This window comes from Siphateles boraxobius, unplaced genomic scaffold (genome assembly GCF_051911475.1).
Source record: "Siphateles boraxobius isolate OS27281-9 unplaced genomic scaffold, OSU_SipBor_1 48, whole genome shotgun sequence".
NCBI lineage: Eukaryota > Metazoa > Chordata > Actinopteri > Cypriniformes > Leuciscidae > Siphateles > Siphateles boraxobius.
This window is the reverse complement of record NW_027509119.1, coordinates 2,528,898-2,554,449: the sequence shown is the minus strand read 5'-3', so window position 1 is coordinate 2,554,449 and position 25,552 is coordinate 2,528,898. Positions and strand designations below refer to the sequence as shown.

At 37.3% G+C, this 25,552-nt stretch overlaps 1 protein-coding gene across 1 annotated transcript; it reads left to right on the top strand.

The window, feature by feature from the left end:
• Positions 1-648: 648 nt before the first annotated feature.
• Positions 649-24,777, top strand: spg7 (SPG7 matrix AAA peptidase subunit, paraplegin). Its single transcript, XM_077201483.1, has 17 exons — positions 649-1,178; positions 2,172-2,271; positions 2,420-2,503; positions 3,859-4,100; positions 4,199-4,338; positions 7,464-7,566; positions 7,653-7,778; positions 9,220-9,382; positions 11,739-11,912; positions 12,991-13,115; positions 15,213-15,315; positions 16,881-16,991; positions 17,082-17,197; positions 18,463-18,619; positions 20,178-20,338; positions 21,920-21,997; positions 24,115-24,777. Exons 1-17 carry the CDS (start codon positions 1,005-1,007, stop codon positions 24,328-24,330), a joined length of 2,373 nt encoding a protein of 790 aa, XP_077057598.1. The 5' UTR covers positions 649-1,004; the 3' UTR covers positions 24,331-24,777.
• The last annotated feature ends 775 nt before the right edge of the window (positions 24,778-25,552 follow it).

The window sequence follows — 25,552 nt, the reverse complement described above, 5'->3', positions numbered from 1 at the left end:
TGTTGGAAACGGCTCGCGAAGGGCCAACCAGGAAAAAAGGCCTATATATATATATATATATATATAGGCCTTTTTTCCTGGTTGGTCGTCATGTCCCTTTTGTTATTGTGGTAAGATTTCACATCTGGCTTATTGGAAACGGCTCGCGAAGGGTCTGACGGGAAATATCGTTCTACTCGCAGTTGAATAACCAGTAAAACTACAAAAAAAGGCCTATATATACTACAAAAAATATACTACAAAAATATACTACAAAAAAAGGCCTATATATATATATATATATATAGGCCTTTTTTCCTGGTTGGTCGTCATGTCCCTTTTGTTATTGTGGTAAGATTTCACATCTGGCTTGTTTGGACCTGTGAGATTTCAGATGTCTTAGTGTTGGGATATGAATATATATATATATATATATATATATATATATATATATATATATATATATATATATCTAAAAATCATTTGTTTATTTTTATTCTCAGAGGAACTAAATTTTAACTCGATTTTAAACCTCAGATTGCAGTGTTTTTGTTTATTTTTTGTTTTGCGCATGCCCCAAGCCTGCAACTACAACCGTTTGTAGTTTTACTGGTTATTCAACTGCGAGTAGAACCATATTTCCCGTCAGACCCTTCGCGAGCCGTTTCCATTCCCGATTGGCTGATTCCGGAGGTGAAAGTTCAACAGACATGTTTCCCGAGCCTGTACGGTAAACACCAATCGAGTACACGGCTTTATAATGTCCTTGTGATTGTATCATTTAAGACATATTTTTTGTATTTTATTTAAACGTTTTATTTGCTCTGTATATTTCCGAAATATCAGAGTAGAAGACGCGGTTGTTTTTTATTTGCAACTATATTTGGCTGTGTTGGATAAGACCAGCAGAATCATTACGGCAGTTGTGTGATATTTCAGCTCTTAAAGAGGTCACATTAAAGACTGGCATTCGTTCTGGTAAAGTATGTCTTTGATTCAAGCGACGCGATAAATCAGATTTTACTATGGCAGCGCTACTTTTGCTGCGTAACAACAAATGTTACGACAAACGAATTTGGTCGTTGTCGAATCGTTTCAGTTGTTTTGAAACGAACAGAAAACTCCTGGACAACAATGTGACTTCATACTCGTCTTTAGTGACTGCAAACACAAGAGGTCTAAAATCAGCACGCATTCAGGTGGGTTTTTTAAAAGTCGACCAACCATTATGTAAACTATTTATGTTAATAGGAAGTTCAGTGACGTTAAAGGGATAGTTCACCCTAAAATAAAAATACTGTAATTAATTATTCACCCTGATGTCGTTCCTTACCCGTAAGACTTTCTTTCATATTCAGAACACAAATGAATATATTTTTGATGATGCTTTCTGTCCCTCCATTGACAGTCTACGCAACTACCACTTTTGTACCACTTACGGGTTTTAAAAGTTCCTAGTAAAACTAATTCATATGAATTGAGCGGTTCAGTCCAATTTTTTTGAAGAGACTCGAATGCTTTATATGATGAATAGATTTAATGGCTTTTATTCACATTTAAACATTGATCAGCATCAGTAAACAGAAACTCAACTTAGCCCGCTTGACAAGAGGGAACAAACATCTTTGGTTCTCGTACGTCAAGTGAACATGCTTGAGCTTCTGTTTACAACAACTGATGTGTGAGTTGATGAATGTTTATATGTGAAAAAGAAAATTTAATCTGTTCATCATATAAAATGATGGTATCTCTTTAGAAAAATTTGGACTAAACCGCTCAATTCATATGGGTTAGTTTTACAATCTCTTTATGAACTTTGTGTCAAAGTGGTAGTTGTGTAGCTGTCAATGGAGGGACAGAAGTCTCTCAGATTTCATCAAAGAAAGATCTTCATTTGCTTCCCGAAGATGAATGAATGTCTTACGTGTTTGGAACGACATGAGGGTGAGTAAATGATAACAGAATTAAACATTTTGGGTGAACTATCCCTTTAAGTCAATTTTTTAAGAAAAATGTGTGGTTACACCATGACGAGTCTAGTCTGTTGGTAGATTTTGGCCAAAAGGGAACTTACTGGTTGATTATAATAATACCAGGTAATATAAAAGACATATTTGTCAGTTTATTCGGCTAAGGTTATGCATGCCCTTGATGTTACTTGGATGATTAACCAAGTTGCCATCATTTCACAGAACATTTTGACAAAGCCTTTAATCCCAAGGCTTATTGGACTTGAATTCCATAGTCGCCACAAATTGGTCACAAATCCTATGAAACTGTGGAAACTTTTAGGTAAGTAGTAGGTTTATTTGAATGTTTTCACCAGACAAAGTAGTGATGCAGAGTTCTTGACATCTTATGAATCTTAAAGCTTGTTCTGATTCATGTTCAAAGTCTTCCTGATGCTTTGCATAATGGGAATGTGTTTCACATCTTTCAGGAACCACTCATTATTTCAGCACATCCAACAGAAGACATGAAAAGAAAGAGGGTGGTAAAGGGAAGACCCCAGAGGAGGATGAAGGTATTTTGGTAATTTTTTAATCAATAGTTTACATCACAAAATACACCTTGTAGAAGTAATCAGGATCCCAAAATAAACATTGAAGAGTATAATGACGTGTTTACTGGTGCGAGGGCAACCTGTCACTCACATAAGATCCAACTTTAACAAATGACAACCATCAAGTCCCAATGATGAAATTAAGTCCCGTCCTACATTTGTTCTTGTTTGAGAAGCCGTTACGCATCACAATAGAGAAGAAAAGACAATCGCAATGCCGACTTCAAATATGAAACTAAAACCACCAGTAGGTGGCAGCAAGTCCCTGTGTTCATGAGTGAGTCACTGAATCATTTATTCAAACGATTTGTTTCAAACATCTGATTCATTCAGAAATTGAATTCACGTTTATTTTGTATAGCGCTTTTCACAATACATAGTTCAAATACACATTACATATTTCAAAGCAGCTTTACAAAAAATGCATGTCTACATTATAAGAGTGATCTGTTATTAATATGTATTTCAGAAATGTACATATACAAATCACACAGTTAGTTAAAATGTATTAATTTAAGGCCGATACAAGGAGCTAATTAAAGTAATGTTTGTGTAATGAAGCAAATGTCTGTCTCTATAAATGGGTTATTGAATAATTCACTCAAGCGATTCATTCAATGACAGCTTCGTTTTGAACTATTTTCTATATTTCTATTAGGCTATACATCCTGGTGACAAGTGTCAGTTGATGGATGTATGTAAATGTGTCCACACAGCGCAGGACTGCTTAAAGTTACTGACACGTTCGATTTATAAAGAAATTAATGAGAAAATAAAAAGCTTGAGAAATTATTAAAAGCACAATAAACGGCACAAGAGAACTGAATTCGGTGCTCACACCCGAAGCGAGCGGACAGAAAGTTGCCTCTCAGACAATGTGCGATCCGAATTGAGTTTGGCGGTCATATACACACACTTGCATGTCAAAATGCAGTTTTGCTGAGTATTCACTATAACAGTCGGTTATTAAGTAAATGTAAACAGTTGGGAAAGAAAAGTGGTGTGTAAATTAGATCTGTGCTTTAGGTCTTAAAGTGACAGTAGCCTAATAAAACTGTATTATTAGAATACTAGGCTAGATGCACCTGAAAAACTCAAAGCACTATTTAATTTGTGTCTTATTTGTTTTATTGTGTTTATTTGTCCTATTTCTTGTAATTTTCTTTGAAATTTGCTTCTTTCTTTTTATATGACATCAGGTTAACTGGGACAGCAGTCGATTATGCAATTTGTTGACCAACTCAAACAATTCAGACAGCCAGATATACGTTCATGCCAAATTAGTCATGCATGCTTTGCTTTTTTTTATTCCCTAGAAGAGAAAAAGAGACGAGAGCAAGAGGATCAGATGTATAGGGAGCGACTGCGCACACTTTTTATTATCGCTGTCATCATGAGCTTGCTCAACTCCATCAATACCAGTGGGGGAAACATATCCTGGAATGATTTTGTAAATGAAATGCTGGCCAAAGGAGAGGTGTCGCGAGTACAGGTGGTGCCAGAGAGCGACATCGTCGAGATCTACCTTCACCCTGGTGCAGTCATCTTCGGAAGACCTGTACGTCATTTCACATCAGATTTAATGATTTTAAAATAATTGTTATCATTATGTTGCTATAAATTCCAGTTTAATTTTTGCCCTGTTGTCTGTTGTAGAGACTGGCCCTGATGTACCGAATGCAGGTGGCCAATATTGACAAGTTTGAGGAGAAGCTCAGAGCAGCAGAAGAAGAACTGAGTATAGATGCCAAAGACAGAATCCCAGTGAACTACAAGCGCACAGGCTTCTTTGGGAAGTGAGTAATTTGAACTTGACACCGAGCAGACAAACCTCGCCAGCTGAAAAAGTTCCCTTAGGTAACACTTTATTTTACAGTGTCCTTGTTACATATGTTACATGTACATACCATAGTAATGGCAGTAAATAATGCATAATTACATGCAACTAACCCTCAACCAAAACCTAACCCTATAGTATGTACATGTAGTTGCTTAATATTACTCGGTACTTAAATATATAATTCCACTGTAACAATGACACCTTAAAATAAAGTGTAACCATGCCCTTATTATGCTTTTTTAAATATTACATTTCATGCAGTGTGTAATAGAGCTGTTTGTGAATGTAAACGGTCTGCAAAGTTTTAAAGCTCAAAATGCACGACTAATCGATTCTGAACTACCGAAATGAGTCGTCAATAATTCCAGTCTCACTTTCTGTGCAAATATATGTAGGTTTGTAACTAATTTCCATAATGCCAGCCTATGGTTTTCATTGGCTGTCCCCGAACAGCGTCTACTTTGCCCCGCCCTTAAACACTGTAGTTGTAGCTGAGACTGGAAGAGTTTGGTTTGTGTTGTTCACATGGTGAGAAGACTCTGTTTTCTGCTGCCACAGCAGAACCATCTGGCCAATCAGAGCAGAGTAGACCAATCACAACAGACTGAGCCATCTGACCAATCAGAGCAGAGTAGGTCAATCACAACAGACTGGCCCATCTGACCAATCAGAGTAGAGTAGGTCAATCACAACAGACTGGCCCATCTGACCAATCAGAGCAGAGTAGGTCAATCACAACAGACTGGCCCATCTGGCCAATCAGAGCAGAGTAGACCAATCACAACAGACTGAGCCATCTGACCAATCAGAGCAGAGTAGGTCGATCACAACAGACTGGCCCATCTGACCAATCAGAGTAGAGTAGGTCAATCACAACAGACTGGCCCATCTGACCAATCAGAGCAGAGTAGACCAATCACAACATACTAAGCCATCCGACCAATCAGAGCAGAGTCGACCAATCACAACAGACTAAGCCATCTGACCAATCAGAGCAGAGTAGACCAATCACAACAGACTAAGCCATCTGACCAATCAGACCAGAGTAGACCAATCACAACAGACTAAGCCATCTGACCAATCAGAGCAGAGTAGACCAATCACAACAGACTGGGTCATCTGACCAATCAGAGCAGAGTAGATCAATCACAACAGACTGGGCCATCTGACCAATCAGAGCAGAGTAGACCAATCACAACAGACTGGGCCATCTGACCAATCAGAGCAGAGTTGACCAATCACAACAGACTGGGTCATCTGACCAATCAGAGCAGAGTAGATCAATCACAACAGACTGGGCCATCTGACCAATCAGAGCAGAGTAGACCAATCACAACAGACTGGGCCATCTGACCAATCAGAGCAGAGTAGACCAATCACAACAGACTGGGCCATCTGACCAATCAGAGCAGAGTAGACCAATCAAAACAGACTGGGTCATCTGACCAATCAGAGCAGAGTAGATCAATCACAACAGACTGGGCCATCTGACCAATCAGAGCAGAGTAGACCAATCAAAACAGACTAAGCCATCTGACCAATCAGAGCGGAGTAGACCAATCACAACAGACTGGGCCATCTGACCAATCAGAGCAGAGTAGACCAATCACAACAGACTGAGCCATCTGACCAATCAGAGCAGAGTAGACCAATCAAAACAGACTAAGCCATCTGACCAATCAGAGCAGAGTAGACCAATCACAACAGACTGGGTCATCTGACCAATCAGAGCAGAGTAGATCAATCACAACAGACTGGGCCATCTGACCAATCAGAGCAGAGTAGACCAATCACAACAGACTGGGCCATCTGACCAATCAGAGCAGAGTAGATCAATCACAACAGACTGGGCCATCTGACCAATCAGAGAAGAGTTGACCAATCACAACAGACTAGGTCATCTGACCAATCAGAGCAGAGTAGATCAATCACAACAGACTGGGCCATCTGACCAATCAGAGCAGAGTTGACCAATCACAACAGACTGGGTCATTTGACCAATCAGAGCAGAGTCGACCAATCACAACAGACTGGGTCATCTGACCAATCAGAGCAGAGTCGACCAATCACAACAGACTGGGTTATCTGACCAATCAGAGCAGAGTAGATCAATCACAACAGATTGGGCCATCTGACCAATCAGAGCAGAGTAGATCATTCACAACAGACTGGGCCATCTGACCTATCAGAGCAGAGTAGATCAATCACAACAGACTGGGCCATCTGACCAATCAGAGCAGAGTAGATCAATCACAACAGACTGGGCCGTCTGACCAATCAGAGCAGAGTCGACCTATCACAACAGACTGGGTCATTTGACCAATCAGAGCAGAGTAGACCAATCACAACAGACTGGGTCATCTGACCAATCAGAGCAGAGTAGACCAATCACAACAGACTGGGTCATCTGACCAATCAGAGCAGAGTAGACCAATCACAACAGACTGGGCCATCTGACCAATCAGAGCAGAGTAGATCAATCACAACAGACTGGGCCATCTGACCAATCAGAGCAGAGTATATCAATCACAACAGACTGGGCCATCTGACCAATCAGAGCAGAGTTGACCAATCACAACAGACTGGGTCATTTGACCAATCAGAGCAGAGTAGACCAATCACAACAGACTAAGCCATCTGACCAATCAGAGCAGAGTATATCAATCACAACAGACTGGGTCATTTGACCAATCAGAGCAGAGTAGACCAATCACAACAGACTAAGCCATCTGACCAATCAGAGCAGAGTATATCAATCACAACAGACTGGGCCATCTGACCAATCAGAGCAGAGTTGACCAATCACAACAGACTGGGTCATTTGACCAATCAGAGCAGAGTTGGCTTTTGGAAAGGCAGGTTTTACAGAAACTCAATCCTTGATCGGGCCGTTTCAGACATTATGAGAAAAGAGGTGATGCGCGATGTATATTATGAGAAAATGAAAGTGTTTTTTGACCTTAGATGCATGTAAACCTATTGTAGGAGACTCCAAAACAAAATAGTAACATAATTGGGGCACTTTAAATTTGACTGTGATCATGACAGAATACCTCTAGATCAGTTTCTTTTCCTCCACAGTGCCCTTTATGCACTTGGTATGGCTGCCATTGGGGTTGCAATCCTCTGGTACATCTTCCGACTGGCAGGAATGGGTGGGAGAGATGGCGGCTTTAGTGCATTTGTAAGTCAAGAGTTCCTTAATTTGTATCAGTTTTTTGACTACTATGAGATGTTTTGTGATGTCAAGTCGTATGTCTGCTCCACCAGAATCAGTTGAAAATGGCTAAATTCACTATTGTCGATGGGAAATCTGGGAAAGGGATAAGCTTCAAAGATGTTGCGGGTATGCATGAGGCCAAGATGGAAGTCAAAGAGTTTGTGGACTATCTAAAGGTAAGGGCATCTGAAAGTTAGGCCTAAAACATTATTTCCAAATATCTACGATCTGAAATGTGACCGATCACAATTCATAATGCAAGTGCATGTGGCATTATCAGTTCATTGGGAAACTATAACAGGCATTAGTGTAAACTAGGGATGTGTGATACTGACAGCTGACTCCTAAAGATATGTATATTCTTCATATTCTTTGCGGTGGTCCGTTCACAGTAATGAAAGTAATGAACTTTCATTGAGGGGCAACAATCTGATTAACAAATTGAATTCCAGGGGCATTTTTACCTTTATAAGGTACAAATTAGAAGAAAACAAAATCTAACGTTATTAGATGTATGCATTATATTTTATGTAAAAGTTTTACATTTAATCAGTAAATTAAGTATTTAACACATTTTTGAGTATGTGAATGCCGATTCTTGTCAGTGCTGGATTCCCAGTCTATGACTGGAAAAATAATCGTTTCAAAAGAAACGATACATATCTTACATGTCGCATTAAACTGGCAGATTTTAGAATGTTGTAGGCAATTATTTTGCAAGTAATTACATGTTTAACCTTGTCTCGCCTGGATCTTTTGGTGTAAACTCGTGAACACCTGAACGTCTCCCTTTCAAAAATGTTGCTTCCAACGCCCCCGTGGAGAACCACTTGTCCAGAAAGAGTTTTTTCAGATCAAATCAAAGGAATCAGAGGAAAAATGATTCTGTTTCTAGCACCTATGGTTCAATAGTTATTAGCATAAACGTCAGTGCAAAATTGGACAGTTGGTGGCGCTAGATGGTTTGAGTTAGAGACGTCCAATTTGGCGTGCTCTTTGTCAAATTCGTTTCTAGGACGGTTTGACGAATCAACTTGAATTCTGTAACTTTGCATGGTCTGAACATGATGTAATTACATTTTCGTGAAAATCGAAGCAACGGTCTTGGAGGAGTTGTAGAAAGAAGGTTTTTCAGAAAATTTTAAATGGCGAAATAAATTTCATGAGGGGAAGTAATGTCACATGGTGCAATCTAATCAATGAAATAAAAAAAAAGTTTCTTGCCCTTATGGTTCAATTCTAGTTCTTATGGTCAAATTTGTTTTGCTCGTTGCTTCAGACTTAAATTTTTTTTTTTTTAAAATTCGTATTAAATCAAAAAGGAATCAGAGGTAAAATAATTTTGTTTCTATCACTTATGGTTCAAAAGTTATTTGCATAAATGGGAGTTCAAAATTGGACAGTTGGCGGAGCCAGAGGGATTAAGTAAGAGACAGTGTAAAATATTTGAAGATAGTGATAAAATAGTGTTTTTAAATATATAAATTTGTTATGGTAACATTTCAGACTGTCCTCTATCTGTGTGCCAGATTTCATAACTTTCCCGCAAACGGTTTCATGGGCTGCCATAGACTCGAGCATATGAAGAAAACTAACGATAATTGTTTTCTTTTGAAGAATCCCGACCGTTACCTTCAGCTTGGGGCCAAGGTCCCGAAAGGCTCTCTGCTTCTGGGACCGCCTGGCTGTGGGAAAACCCTGCTTGCTAAAGCAGTGGCGACAGAAGCTCAGGTGCCCTTCCTTGCCATGGCAGGGTCAGAGTTCGTGGAGGTGATTGGAGGTAAATAAGACCGTTAGAGTCGTGCTGGGCGGCGGTATACCGGTTCATACCGAATACCGTGTTTATTTTTGTAATGAGGGTTCCCATGGGTCCTTGAAATCCTTTTTTTTTTTAAATGCAAGGCCCTGGAAAGTTTTTGAAAATAGATATACATAGATACAGGTCCTCGAGAGTGTTTGATTTTATTTTGTGCCAGAAGTTTTCTGGAAAAAATTCCATATTATTATGTTATTTCGCCAACACTTCGTGGCCTATGCATACTAGCTTACTTGATTTTCGTTAGTTACCCACATTTACACGTTACATTAAGTGTTACCCGCGTGAGGTACTTTGTGTTGTACGTTGCTATGACTATCACGTGCGCATGAAACTACTCTGTGACAGCTTTGCCAATTTTGCGCCTTTGTCGCGACTTTTCAGACCCCTTTAGCGACATAAAAAAAAAAAAAGAGACTAGCGACAAATCTAGCAAGGAACTGAGAACAGCTTTATTGGACATTTGGCTATATTATATTAAATTAAAATACAGTATGTGAGCATGAATTTAATGAGAAAACAAAATAGGCAGGCAGAACGCAAGTACGACGCGATGATGTCATGAATAGGCTAATTGACGTACAACGTCATCTAGCGACCTTTAGGGAAGGCGTTAGCTACTTTCCTTTGAAATAGTTGGCAACACTGCGCTCTATGATGGTACCTCAACGTTTGTTGTTTGACGCAACAAATGTATTCCCACATTTAGTCCTTGAATTTGAGGGTATTGGACCTGGAAAGTCCTTGAATTTGAAGTTAACCAAGGTGTGGAAACCCTGTGATATGAATTTTTAATATACCGCAATACCGGTTTAGCGAAGTTTACATGCCTTTTGGCTCAATCAGAATGATTTCAATCGATTGATGAATCCGAACACGTTGTTTACATGAACGATAAATAAAGTAATGGGGTTGATGTGCGCGTTTATGTCACAATTTTCAAATCAGATTTTTTGACAAGCACACACTGCAGGAATACTGCACTGTTCACGCATAACTATTCTCCTCTATTGGTTCTTTATTGGTTTTAAACAGCGGACTTAATATTTATCCGTCTCTGGTCATGATTTGGAGACAATGAGCATATGAACCGTTGTGCCGCTGCTTATATTGATCACGCAGTAAAAATGCCCAAAAGTGGATGAGAGTCTGAAACAAGCACTGTTGGGCCGTCGTCCTGCTCCACTTCACAGACGCAGTGAAGTGAGAATTTTATAATAACGGGAAACTCATTTATAAGACACTTTATTCAACAGGAAGAACAGCTCGTTACGCTATTTCTACGTCATCGCACATGTGCAATCCTTTCAGTTTCGGTTTCAATCCGATCAAGTGTTTACATGTTCTCTCGATGGGATTACAAAAGGAATAAACCCCCCCTTTCAATCCGATCGAGCTCAATCAGATCGATTAAGGTGTTTACATGAAGGTTTTTTAGTCCGATTGAGCCGTCAATCCGATTATAAGGGTCCATGTAAACGCAGCTGTTGCACTGTGATGAGGCTCAGCTGTGTGTGTTACTAACCGTGACAGTGAAGAATGGATAGGTTAAACTATAATTGATAGCTGTCAAATTACAGGGTTTCCCATACATTGTTTCACAATATCAACACAGCCTTTTGGAAAACCTATTTGTGGTTGGCTCTGACATCGTTGAATAAACATGAGCACTGCACGTGTCGAAGTCAAAACGCGGCGCGCGTGTTTTTATATGAATGTATCTGATGGTCTTTAGAAAAGTTTTGATGTTGTTTTCATTTAATCTTTCCTGATAAAGCTGCTCCTACAGCGCCTCCTGCTGGCTCCTCTTTTAAACAGCATCGTTGTGTGGGCCTTGCAAACCTGTATTAACACTAGTGTGGATTTTTCCCATAATATTTACTCATGACAGTAAAATATGCATTCATTCATTCTTTATTTGTAAAGCACATTTAAAAACAACCCATGGTTGACCAAAGTGCTGAACAGCACAGAATAATCAGTACAAAGATAATACGATATAATAAAATTTCAAGAGCAATCAATACAATTACAAGCAATAGAATAACTAATACATTAAATATAATGCAATTGAAGAATAACAGGGCATTCTACGTCAATCTACTGCAGTATTTCCTCTCTTAATCAGTAGAAAATGTGCTTAACACCCAGTCATGCTTGGAAAAATAAATATATACCCGTCATAAGGGGAAACCGGTATAATTTAGAAAAATACCGTGATATGGATTTTTGGTCATACCGCCCAGCACTGCGTTAGAGATTATTATTCGAATGCCATTGCCATTGATATTTAAATGTGAGTGATTTTTTCCCCACCCAGGCCTTGGTGCCGCAAGAGTGCGAAGTCTGTTTAAAGAGGCTCGTGCTCGAGCTCCATGCATCGTCTACATCGATGAGATCGACGCCGTAGGGAAGAAACGCTCCACAAACATGTCAGGTTTCTCAAACACCGAGGAAGAGCAGACCCTCAATCAGCTGCTGGTGGAGATGGACGGTACGACATTGAAAATACTAGTTGTTTACATCATTTCTTTTGTCTCATTTTTTTTTTTTTTCAAGGATTTGTTCAGTTACTGTGCATTTTAGAAGTAATAAATTATTTTGACACACATTTTGGAGCAAAAAAAGTAAAATTTTATCTCAGACCTTGCATGTTGTTTTCTCCCACATGCGTAGACTTAACTTTTACTTGAGGAATTCTGTTTATAATAGGCTATTGAGTTTATATATAATGATCCTGCACTGCCTTTATGTTCAGTTGTGTAATAAATTAAATCAATAAATTTATCCATTTTTGGACCTGTTGATCAAGTGAACGCTTAATGTACAATGATCATAGTGCAAGTCAAGCACATTGCATGTATATAACCTACACTATGAGTTAGAATAATTGAGATTTGTTTGTTTGTGTTGTTTGTGTTTAACACAAAATTAATATCAATAATATCACTATTTAAATTGATATTAATTTTATGTGTTTAATTTGACTTTCACATTTAGTATGAATTATTTTTGTATTTTTCCTTTGCCTTTCTGTGTTCTTCTGGGTGATATTGGTATTATTTATATTATTATTATTATTATCTATTCATTTATTTGGGGGGGGGTCGTCACCTGTGAGTATAAAGGAGTGGGATTTTTTACTTTTAATTGTCTGATGAAGAGCCTACGTGCTCGAAACATTACCACCTGTGTGTGAGTCTAATATTACATTTTTCACATTTTTGGAGCCATGTGTCGAGTTTTTTTCCTTTTTTTGGATCAAATAAATACAGCCTTGCTGTGCAGAAGAAATATTTCAAAAAAACCCAGAATGATTCTAAAGTGTTTTTCAGCTGCGTTCAGTATGGGATTGGGATGTTTGACTCATAGATTAAATAGGCTATTTCAAATGGATCACATACACAGACTTTTTTTGACTGTCTCCTCTGGGGGTTTGTTAAACTAGTATACAAGTAAATTAGAAAAATTACCATTTTAATTAAATTATTTGTGACTCACATCCATAGTAAGAATGTGAAAAAGTCGAGTGAACACGTGACCTCAACATATTTTACATCTCTATTTTCTAGGAATGGGTACCACAGATCATGTGATTGTCCTGGCGTCCACTAATCGGGCAGATGTTTTGGACAATGCTCTCATGAGACCAGGCAGGCTTGATAGGCACATATTTATCGACCTGCCAACTCTTCAGGTAATGACGGGTCAAAGTTGCGCAGCAGCCACACAAGTCTTGATTCTGATTGGTAATTTGACTATGAAGAGTGCATTACATTTGTATATCACTTCTCTGCGCTCTTTCTGGAGACTGGTAATCTGGTAATAGTGAATTGGGTTGTTTTTCTAAGCAAATCCTGATAAATATCATGAGACAAACTAATGTACACTAATGCTTTTTTGAAAGAAGTCCCTTCTCACCGAGGCTGCATTTATTTGATCAAAAATACAGTAAAAATTGTTAAATATTTTTACAATGTAAAACTGCTGTTTTCTATGTGAATATATAGTAAAGTGTAATTTATTCCTGTGATCAAAGCTGAATTTTCAGCATCATTACTCATCATTCAGTGTCACATGATCCTTCAGAAATCATTCTAATATGATGATTTGGTGTTCAAGAAACATTTCAGATTATTGTAGTCTTTGCTTAATTATTTTTTGGAAACCATGGAACAACATTTTAGGGGAAGTACAATTCAATAAAAAATACTTTAACTTGAGCAAGGATGCATTAATTTTGATCAGAAGTGAAAGTAAAGACATGTTACAAAAAGATTTCTATTTTAAATAAATGCTGTACACTGCACTTTCTATTTTTCAAATAATCCTGAGAAAATGCATCTCAAAAATATTAAGTAGCACAACTGTTTTTAACATTGATAATAAGAAACCTCTGTAAAGTGTTACTTATTATTTAAATAAGGTTTTATTAGTTTACTACATTCATTAACATTAATAAATGCTGTACAATTATTGTTCATTATGAGTTAATCTTAGTTAGCTAATTTCAACATTTACTAATACATTATTAAAATCAAAAGTAGTTTTTTTAACATTAGTTAAAACATTGAACTAGCATGAACCAAAAATGAACAGGTTAATTTGTTTTACTAACGTTACCAAAGATTAACAAATACAGTAACAAATGTATTGCTCATTGTTAGTTCATGTTAATGAAACCTTAGTGTAAAGTGTTACCCAATAATAATTGATCACATTTGAGCATCAAATCATCATATTAGAATGATTTCTGAAGGATCATGTGTCATATATTAACATAGAAAACCGCTGTTTTAAATTGTAAAAATATTTCACAATTTGTACTGTATTTTTGATCAAATAAATGCAGCCTTGGTGAGCAGAAGAGAACAAACTCATGTTATTCCTGTCAAATCTCTTCATCATTGCAGCATGTTTTTTTAGATCGTGTTGGTTTTAAATGTTTCAACTCAGTTCACTTTTTTTTTTCTAGAATAAATTGTAAAAACCTGGAGCAGTTTTACCATAAATTTCTCACCATGAAAATAGCCACAGAAGCGTTAAAAACAAAACAAACTGTATTTTTGATCAAATAAATGCAGCCTTAGTGTGAATAAAAGACTAATTATTCCAAACTTTTGATTGGTAGAGTATATGTGCGGTGGAAATCGTTAGCCTGGATGCCAGCCGAATTAGCTCCGCCCACAACATTTGAGGTCGGGAAGTTCGGTCTGGACTTCATTTGTTAAGAAGCAAGTATTGCCGAACCAAAGCTGTTCGGACCAATCAAATTGTCAGGGCGGGCTTTATAAGATGATGGACAGATGATCAACAGTAACGTAACCATCCACGTCACCAAAGAGCGCTTGGGTTGAATTTGTTTACAACAAAGAATGGCTGCCGCCGGATAATTTAGATGTGTAGATTCAGCCATCGCGTCTGTATAGAAGATGTAGACAGCGCATTCATTTTAAAAGAGGAACAGAGAACCGCGATCAAGGCATTTGTCGATCCAATTGAGTGCAGAGGCATTTTCTTTCCTGGTTCGGTTGAAACGCACCCCATAATCACAGCCCAATGAAGCAGTATCAGACTCATTCTGACTAGAATCTGACAATGACGACGTCAGGCTAGGAAATCATAGTATACGTGGAATAATTGTCTGTTGAGTTATTGAAAATTAATTCACACCCAAGGTGTGATAACCACTTCCATATTAGCTGTATTACCATCTCAGGAGTGGATTAATTGTCAATAATTCAACAACCCGTCATCAAATATTCAATACTTACTCTTGCTGATTGTGTTCCAGGAGAGGAAGGAAATCTTTGAGCAACACCTGAAGATCCTGAAGCTGACCCAGCCGGCGGACGTGTACTCGCTGCGTCTGGCTGAGTTTACCCCCGGCTTCAGCGGTCAGTCATGTTTTCAATATGTGACTCTATAATCTCCTGGCACTAGCGTTAATTTCGTTAACGAAAAATGTTCGACAACAAACTTTTTTTCATGGCTAAGACGAGACGATGGCAAGACTACGCCAATGTCCTTAAAGGATAAGTGTGACTATATTAAGTATGGGGTAATGTACAGCCAGCCGGTCTGATTTGTGCTTATGTGAAAGAGTGCGATATCTCTGATGAAATGTTCAAAAAAAATTCTTAAATGATTATAGTTTTGAGCAATATAATCATGATTATTAATTGAAACATTATGCAGCATGACAAAAATGTGACTGTTTTCACTGACTAAATCTACTCTAAAAGTCACAGACATTTAGTCGACTAAAACTTGACTAAACAAAAACATAACATTTACTGAACATGATAAAAACTAAAAATACATTTGACAGGACTATGAGGAAGTTGCTTCCACCACAGAAAAAAAATATATATATATATAAGGTAATTGAGACTTTTTATCTTGCAATTCTGACTTTTTATCTTAGAATTGCGTGATATAGTCACCTTCCTGACTTTTTTTTTAGAATGACATGTTTATATCTCGCAATTCTGACTTTATAACACGCAATTGTGAGTTTGTTTCTCCCAATTCTGAGAAAAGATGTCAGAATTGCGAGATATAAACTCGCAATTACGAGAGAAAAAAAGTCAGAATTGCAAGTTTATATCTCGCAATTCTGACTTTATATCACGCAATTCTGACTTTATATCACGCAATTCTGACTTTATATCTCGCAATTCTGACTTTATATCTCGCAATTCTGACTTTATATCATGCAATTATGACTTTATATCTCACAATTCTGAATTTATATCTCGCAATTCTGACTTTATATCTCGCAATTCTGACTTTATATCTCGCAATTCTGACTTTATATCATGCAATTATGACTTTATATCTCGCAATTCTGAATTTATATCTCGCAATTCTGACTTTATATCTCGCAATTCTGACTTTATATCATGCAATTATGACTTTATATCACGCAATTCTGACTTTATATCTCGCAATTCTGAATTTATATCTCGCAATTCTGACTTTATATGTCGCAATTCTGACTTTATATCTCGCAATTCTGACTTTATATCTCGCAATTCTGACTTTATATCTCGCAATTCTGACTTTATATCTCGCAATTCTGACTTTATATCTCGCAATTCTGACTTTATATCATGCAATTCTGACTTTATATCTCGCAATTCTGACTTTATATCTCGCAATTCGGACTTTATATCTCGCAATTCGGACTTTATAACTTGCAATTGTGAGTTTATATCTCGAAAAATGGTACTTTATATCTCGCAATTCTGACTTTATATCTCGCAATTCTGAGAAATAAAGTCAGAATTGCGAGATGTAAACTCGCAATTGAGATAAAAAGTCACAATTATCTTTTAAACATTTTTATTCTGTGGCAGAAACAAGCTTCCATAGGACTAAGACTGACTAAATCAAAAAGATAGCTGACAAAATTAACACTACCTGACACCACATCTGCCACATTGTTCATATTATCCAGGGGCCGATATTGCCAACATCTGCAACGAAGCCGCCCTTCATGCTGCCAGAGAGGGTTTCAAGTCCATCGACACCTTTAACTTTGAATATGCTGTGGAAAGAGTCATCGCAGGTATCCAGCTCCGAAAAACACTGTGCTATGATATTACTTTAGAGGTTTCTCCACAGTCAGCATCTGTTTGATGTTGTTTGTGACATGCAGGGAGTGTGAAGAAGAATAAAATCTTATCTAAAGAAGAGCAGAAGGTGGTGGCCTTCCATGAGTCTGGTCATGCTTTAGTCGGATGGCTGCTAGAACACACCGAAGCTGTCATGAAGGTAAATGCTGTCAAAAACTGCTGGTCCAAGAGACTTGTGTGTATGATGGCCGGGAGGGGACATATTCTGTTCACTTTATTTCTCTTGGTCACGAGTTTGATACGTAAACAAACCTGCTTGACTATAACAACCTGGGATTATCAGAAATAGATATTAGTAATAAATTAACAATTTATTTTGAATTAAGAATGACAAAGACAGTGTGGCATTAAGACAATAATATATATTACATCATTTTGCGCCTATATTATATTATTAGGTATTTAACATTATACACTGCCTGGGGGAAAAAGCCACAGTTTGGATTTAAAAAAGCAAATGCTTAAAGTCCCCCTGAAGTCAATAATTTTATCCCTTAAAATTGATCACCAAAATTACATATTTAAATGCCTTCATGCCTTAAAATATATGCAAATGAGCCCCGCCTCCACTTACTCACTCACTCAGAGATCCACTCGTTGACGATCACACGTTGATCTGATTGGTTACAAGGTAGTTTGTGACGTCAGAAACACCAGCGATTTCAAAGCGTGTTTTTGAGACTGTCTTTGGTTCACTGCAGTTTTAAGGAGAAAATACTCAGCAATGCTGTCGACTTGTGAATTTACACATGGTTTGTCTTAAAGCATATTAAAAACACCACATACACATATAAACAAGATTAAAAAGCTTGATTTTTACCACAGGGGTACTTTAAGAGTCTATGATCGGATCATTATTGCTGCAGTGATTATTATGTTTGTAACAGTTCCTCTAACCCTAGTGTGTAGCTTTTTATTTCTTAAACAACCATGTATGAAGAACATCATGGCCATATTCCAGGATGACAATGTCCAGATTCATCAGGCTCAAACCGTGAACGAATGGTTGGGAGGAGCGTGAAGAGTCATTTTCACACATGAATCGGCTCCTTAAGCTCATTGAAAGTCTTTGGGATGTTCTGGAGGAGACTTTACAGAGTGCATTGGCAATACAAGATCTTGAACAAACCTTGATGCACCTCATGATGGAAATAACATCACAACATTTATTTTCATCAAGAGGTGTATTAGTTTTTGGTCAAGAAGTGTTGCTACACATAAAACATGATAGAAACATAACAATCATGGCAATAATGATATAAACATAGACTCTTATGCATTTGCCTATTTAAATCCATACAGCGACAACTACTTTTTTTTTTTTTTTTTTGGCCGGGCAGTGTATTATATTATATATTTGCATTGTGATGGGCTGGTCTTTTGATCTGTGTCATTGTCCTCCAGGTTTCAATCGCTCCCAGGACGAATGCCGCTTTGGGCTTCGCTCAGATCCTGCCGAAGGATCAGTATTTGTTCACCAAAGAGCAGCTTTTTGAGAGAATGTGCATGGCTTTGGGTGGACGAGCCTCTGAGGCCATCACCTTCAATAAGGTCACCACAGGTATGTCATCTATTCTACACACTTATATAATCTCATAACACACCATTAATGCGAGAATTATAAATGCGTACCTAAGAAATAGTATAAGCAGATTTGATTGGTGCTCAGGGCCGCCCCCTGGAGGAAAAACACATTTTGACTTGTAGGAAATACTTATTGGCTAGGAATGACAGAAAAATTATTGATAGCCCAAATAGCCAATCAAATCGCTGCACTAAGAAGCCCTGTTGCTATCCGCCATTTGAATTGTCAGACAAACCTCCTTTTTGCCAAATTCCTTTGTCTATGGTAAAAGGCATTAGGGCATCTTTTGGATACTAGGCATCCAGAGTGGCTAGTTAAAGGCTTTCTGTTCATTATGTCTGTCTTTAATTTCGTAAAATGCAAGCGTTGGATCAAACTTGTGCTCTGGTACACATGGTGCTATGGAAAGCTATAAACAATGTGACATTCAGGTAACTGTATTTTAAGAAAAATACACTAAAGAAACACATTATTTACCTGTTTGCATCCGCAAAGGGTCCGAACACATTCTTTCTGTGTTCATGTCAGTGTTTATGACGACTTCTTAACACTTGGGTAGATTTCCCCTTGTAATTTAACTACTTTCTTGTCTTCTACCCTTATATTTAGAGTTTCAAATAACAACATGAATACACAAGCTTGTGCTTTCTTGATTTATGCATGATGTCAAACTATCATTAACTACATTTGAAGTAGAACTGCACAATTCTGGATAAATTCAATCATCATTTTTTTTTAAATAGAGATCATATTCTCCCACAATTCTGAATACTCAGCTAAACAAAATAACATGCAATTAAGAGGTTGAAAATGATAATTGCTCCAGTCTGTTTAAAAAAATATTTAATTCATTTGCATTTTTTTTTTTATCGAGTTCAAAGAATGATTCAATGACTCACTCATAAAGACTTAACTTGTTTCATTACTGGATTAATCTGGGTATTTGAACGAATCTCTTAAATTATTCAGTGTCAAACACATTTTTTAACATTACTTGTCGCCATCTACTGGTGTAACGCTATAACTTACACAATCTTTATTTAGAGGGTCAAGTTTCCTTCAAAAAGTAATTTCCTCTATTTTGATCGCTACCGTAGACATCAGTGTTTATATCTAAACTATAAACTTTAATCCCAGTACATCTGTGATGATCTGAATGATTGTAACACAGAAATAATGATACTGTGTGATTGAAAAGACTTTCATATCATGACAACGGCTCTCTCTGGGTCAGAACACAGATCTGAATGTTCGCTGTGATCGTACTTGTTTAATAGTCAGAAGAATCACTGTTATTTAGGTATACAATCACATGGGTGTTTGAATGAAGATCACAATCGTTCAATGATTAATTGTGCACCTCTAATTTGACGTTTTTATTCCAAAATCATCTGGTACGTCTTTTTGTTTGACGGACCCGTCCTTGAAAAGCGTGTTTAAGTAACCATTGTTGTAAGGTCAATTGGTGTACAGACCCAGAACTGTATTCATAGATGTTTTATAGATAGTACCATAACGTATAAACTCCTCGTAGGTGCTCAGGATGACCTACGCAAGGTGACGCGGGTGGCCTACTCCATGGTGAAGCAGTACGGCATGGTTGCCAGCGTGGGCCAGATGTCCTTCCCTGAAGATGATCAGGGAGGAATTGGACGCAGACCATTCAGCCAAGGCCTCCAACAGCAGATGGACCATGTGAGTACAAGAACATACATTAACATGAATCACACTGAAACTGTGATTTGGTAAAGGCTGCGATTATTTTTTGCGCAGCTTGTCAGTGAAGCACGGCGCTGTGATCAGCAGTAAATGTTGTTTCATCTGAACACCAGAGGGCGTCTCTCTCACACACACACACACACACACACACACACACACACACACACGCCAAATATGCCCTGCAGAAGTAGACAGCACACATTCCCAGATGGAACTAAAGAATATTTTGATTGTTCCAAACCAATCTGACCTCTGACCTATAATGCTGCCTGAATTATAATCATACACTGTTCGTTCATTGGCCAGAGGAAACTGAGCGACTGGGTCTGGGTTCTCCCAAGGTTTTTTTCTCCATTCTGTCACTGATGGAGAGAGATTCCTGTTTTCCACCTTTGTTGCCATTGGCTTTGCTTGCTTAGTTGGGCACATTAAATTTAATATTCAACAATAATATTGATCTGCCTGTATTGACACTATTATACAAGAACTGAACCGAGCTGGACGATGACATTGTGGTTTAAAAACTGCTCTGGAGTAAACCGCAATATATATATATATATGAACTAAATTAATAACTTTTTTAAAACAAAAATGAACATCAATCACTGAACTTGCTTAAGCTGGACTGTGATGCTATTTTCTTCTGGAAACAAACTTTTTTGCATTATTTTCCTGTTATCTCTGTAAAGCTGCTTTGAAATAATCTGTATTGTAAAAAGCGCTATATAAATAAAGGTGACTTGACATGACATTATTACAGGAAATCCTTATCGCTGTATCTGAATAAACAGAAGATTGAAACGCTTTGATTAAACATGACTAATAAACACACGACTGCCTTATTCTGTGTCAGAAGCGCATCATCTCACAGAAGTATGAGCTCAACTGTTATGAAGTGAGTTTGGAGTAAAAGCATGTTATTAAATGCTGTCTTTTGTTGGACAAGAGGTTCATAAATGCTTCTCATGTTTGGAAAGATGTTTGACACGTGTTGCTTTTTCAAATGCACAATTATAAGTGACTCAAACTCACAGCATTTACAGAGCCGTACATCAATGACAAGCTGCGCATAACAAATAATCGCAGCCTTTGTGATTTCAAAACCACGATAAGCCCAATCGATTTAAGTGCGATTACATGGAAATTGTGATTAATCGTGCAGTCCTTCTATGAATCAACATGCACCACTGCTACATTTTCAAAAAATCCTTCTCATTTGTTAACAAACAAGTATTCAGTACTTCAATAAGCTCATTGTTTCTGCATTAAATTATTACATTGTTTAAATTAATAAAATTTTAGCTAACTGTGATTTTGTATATGTGCATTTCTGAAACGCAAAACTTAGACAGTCACCTCTGATAACAGATCACTCTAAATTGTAATGTGGACTCGTGTATTTTCTGTAAATCTGCTTTGAAATGGTATGTATTGTGAAAAGTACTGTACAAATACATGTGAATTGAATGTTAGAGAGGCCTACGTGGCTGTTAAATCTCATTTATCTTGAATATGTGTGTGTGGTTATTTATTTCTATTCCTTTCTCCCATGTTCAGGAAGCTAAGTTGCTAATAGCACAGGCTTACAGGCGGACAGAGAAATTGCTTCTGGACAACAGAGACAAACTTATTTTGGTAAGACATGCTCCCATCCTTGTTAGCATAGCAAGATCATTTTCCCCCAAAAAAGAAGTTAAGAAATTAAGATAAATTCTAAGAATTTTTTAAGAATGTTCTTAACACTGTGTCTCTAACCAGACACGACACAACGCCATGACACACGATAAAATGCCTCTTTTCCATGTTAATCAGAGTTTTTGTCCTAACCAGCACAAATTATTTTTTTCGTGACGTTGTGGCTGGAACAAAAACATACAAAGTGTGGCAATGATAATCTCTGGTACTGATTATGTGCTTTATTAAATGTTAAAAGCATCTAATTTGAGTTTGACACTTTATAAACACTGAAAAAAGCGACATTGGATAATCCATCTCAGATGTTGAAAATAAATGAAAGGAGACAAGAACATTTCAAAGTGTAAACAAACAAGTCTATTCTATGACCGAGATTGTTTGAAACACTTTAATAAAGTTTAAATGGTGTAATATTTATGAATTTGATAATGCACTTATCCACTTTGTTGTAAGTGCAGTGCACTTGTAGAGAGACTCCGCCCACACACTCTTCTGATTGGCTGTTATGCTTAATGGATTTGGTTGTGAGTGCAGTGCACTTGTAGAGAGACTCCGCCCACACACTCTTCTGATTGGCTGTTATGCTTAATGGATTTGGTTGTGAGTGCAGTGCACTTGTAGAGAGACTCCGCCCACACACTCTTCTGATTGGCTGTTATGCTGAATTGATTTTGTCGCTTGTAGTCGTGTCACGTCTGGTGTGGACAGACAAATTGTTTGTCGCTGGAATCTTATTGCATCTCGTCTTGTTAGGTCACAGAGTTGGTGCAGTTCTTGAAAAATTTTAAGGAAGTCTTTTCGTAATGCATCAATTTTGCAGACATTAATTGCTGCAGTCTATTTAAAACATATTGGTTTGAATAAATTATTCAATGACTCACTCATGAAGACTTGATGAATCGGTGTATTTGAACAAACCTTTTGAGTTGTTCAATGTCAAATACATTTTTGTTTGCAAAAAATCGTTTTAATATATCTTTTTAAATAGTTTTAAATCAGCATTTATGATTTTAATAAATATAATTACATACACTGAATATGTTATTTTTGCATACTGTTTAAAAATAATGTACTAAAATACACTGATGTGTATCTACCAATATTCGCACTAAGTATAAATAGCATCTAACAACTATTTGCACATAGCATGAAGAAAATCAGTTTTTGTAATTTGCACTTAGTGAATTTCAAATTTCGCCTAGATCGTCTTGGCGGATCCAGTCATTTCTCTCCGTTTCGTACTTTTCATAACACGCTCACATTATTTCATTACAGTTCTCATTTCTCATTTACACACAAGATTTTAAGCATGCAAAATTATCTTGGACCCCTCAGTGAATATGGACTACAGGATAGGATGTTGTGTTAAAGTGCTTCAATCATAACTAGGGCTGCACGATATTGAAGAAAAATGCGATATGCGATAACTCATTAAATAATGCCATATGCGATACGATAATGCTTAAAGTGTGTAAAATAAACTTAAATTATCTTTAAAGTATATTTAAAAAATAGTCACGTTCTTTTTTTGACAGGAAAACATCCCTACAACTTCTGAAAGTGAACATCAGTGTTTTACTGTAGCGTAAGAAGTGTTATTTTAACATCAGTGTAAAGCACGGGGTTCAGGGTTTCAGGAAGGCATACATTAGGATTATTAAACAACAGAACGTGAATAATCAAATGTAAAAATAAAACACTGCTTAGTTTTCACTGTATGAATCAAATTTATACTGATTCTTATTAAAGCGAAAGTTATTCAGCCGAGAGCAGTGAGTGATTTTCTCCGTCTTTTCATGACCCAGATTATTGCAAGCTGTTGCGATATGCATATCACGATATATATACATTTGCGATATTTCGATAATTTCGATATATTGTGCAGCCCTAATCTTAATAACTTTTTAAGATCTCTATTCTCTTATATTATTGCAAAACTGCTAAAAATGGGTATTTCCTCTTTGTTTGATTATGGAGAATAGAAATGACATATCACTGAAGCTAAAAATAGTCAAATGAAACATTGAGTTATTGTTGTTTGCTGTGGTTGTTTTCAGCTGGCTAATGCCCTGCTTGAGAGGGAAGTGGTCAACTACGATGACATCGAGGCTTTGCTGGGACCTTCTCCGTTTGGACCCAAAAAGATGATTGCTCCTCAAAGCTGGGTGGAGGCCGAAAGAGACAAGCAGGACACTGGAGAAGACGAGCCCCGCAGACCCCAGAGACCCCGCAAAGACCCGCAGGACGATGACATCAACCTGAGCCCAGCCTGAGCGCAGTCACACAGGATCTGCCACAATTCTGCTTTTAAGCGAAGAAAAAACCCTAAATGTTTCTGTTGTTCTCGCTCTCGATGTTCCAGTTAGACCTGATCTGACCGACTGAACTATAATGGCAACATGTGTTCTTCTTTGGCCTGTAATTATATTTTTTATGTCTTTAGGACATTTGATTAAGAAACAAAGGCAGCTTATAAGCATAAATCAAGCATTTAAGAGCAAGACTGTTTTTCTCAGTAAGGAATCACTCTTTTAAAGAGTAGTTGAAACCTCCTTTGAGAATTGCACAAATCTGTTTTTAAAACAGTAGTTGAGCGTCTTTCCAGACCAGCTCAAACTGGTTTTGTTAGACTAGGTAAGCATTGCCAGCAGTATGTCTGAAGTCATCTTGTGATGTCAGTGGATATTCTGCACCATATGTAATAAATTATTATAATTGTGTGCAATGTCCAAGAGTTTTTACTGAGCAACATGATTAATCTTAAATAATGCTTTTGGTAGATTACTAAACATTTATTGTTATGAAGTGACAATTCATTTTAAGGTGTCATTGTTTCAGTGTAATTATACATTTAAGTACTGAGTAATATTGATTAACTACCTGTACTTACTCTACGGTTTGGGTTTAGTTACATGTAATTATGCATGATTTTGAGTTATTACTGTAGTAAGTACATGCAGCGTGTAACAAGGACACTAAAATGAATGGTTTCCTTTTATTATTTCACCTTTTTTAAATATAAATTGCCAAAACAACCACTGCAAACTAAATCACTGTCTCTTTTCTGCATTAAAAATTAGGGATGCACTGATGTATCAGCCAACAATCGGTATTGGCCGATAATATCAATTATTTTCTCTATCAGCCATCAGCCGATTGTTTAAAAACAGCCGATGATCAGTGCCGATTATATCCTGTCAATCAAAAGGGTGCGGTAAAACATGAACGACTGCAACTCACACTGTGTGTAAAGAAACATCTCCCGTGTTGAGTTAGTAAAGGCAAGTTAATGCGACGATAAAGCATTAATAGATATAAACAGCTGCATAAAAGCAGGCTCTATTTGACCCTATGACTCACCCGTAGTCCAAGCCAGGGTTGCCAGATATGCAGGTTTTTCCCTATACTAAGCATTATTTGTAGTGCGCCTCTCATTAAATTATATCGCAAACAGCTCTGTGCTTTGTTACTTCTAAAAAGAAACAATCTTTCTGA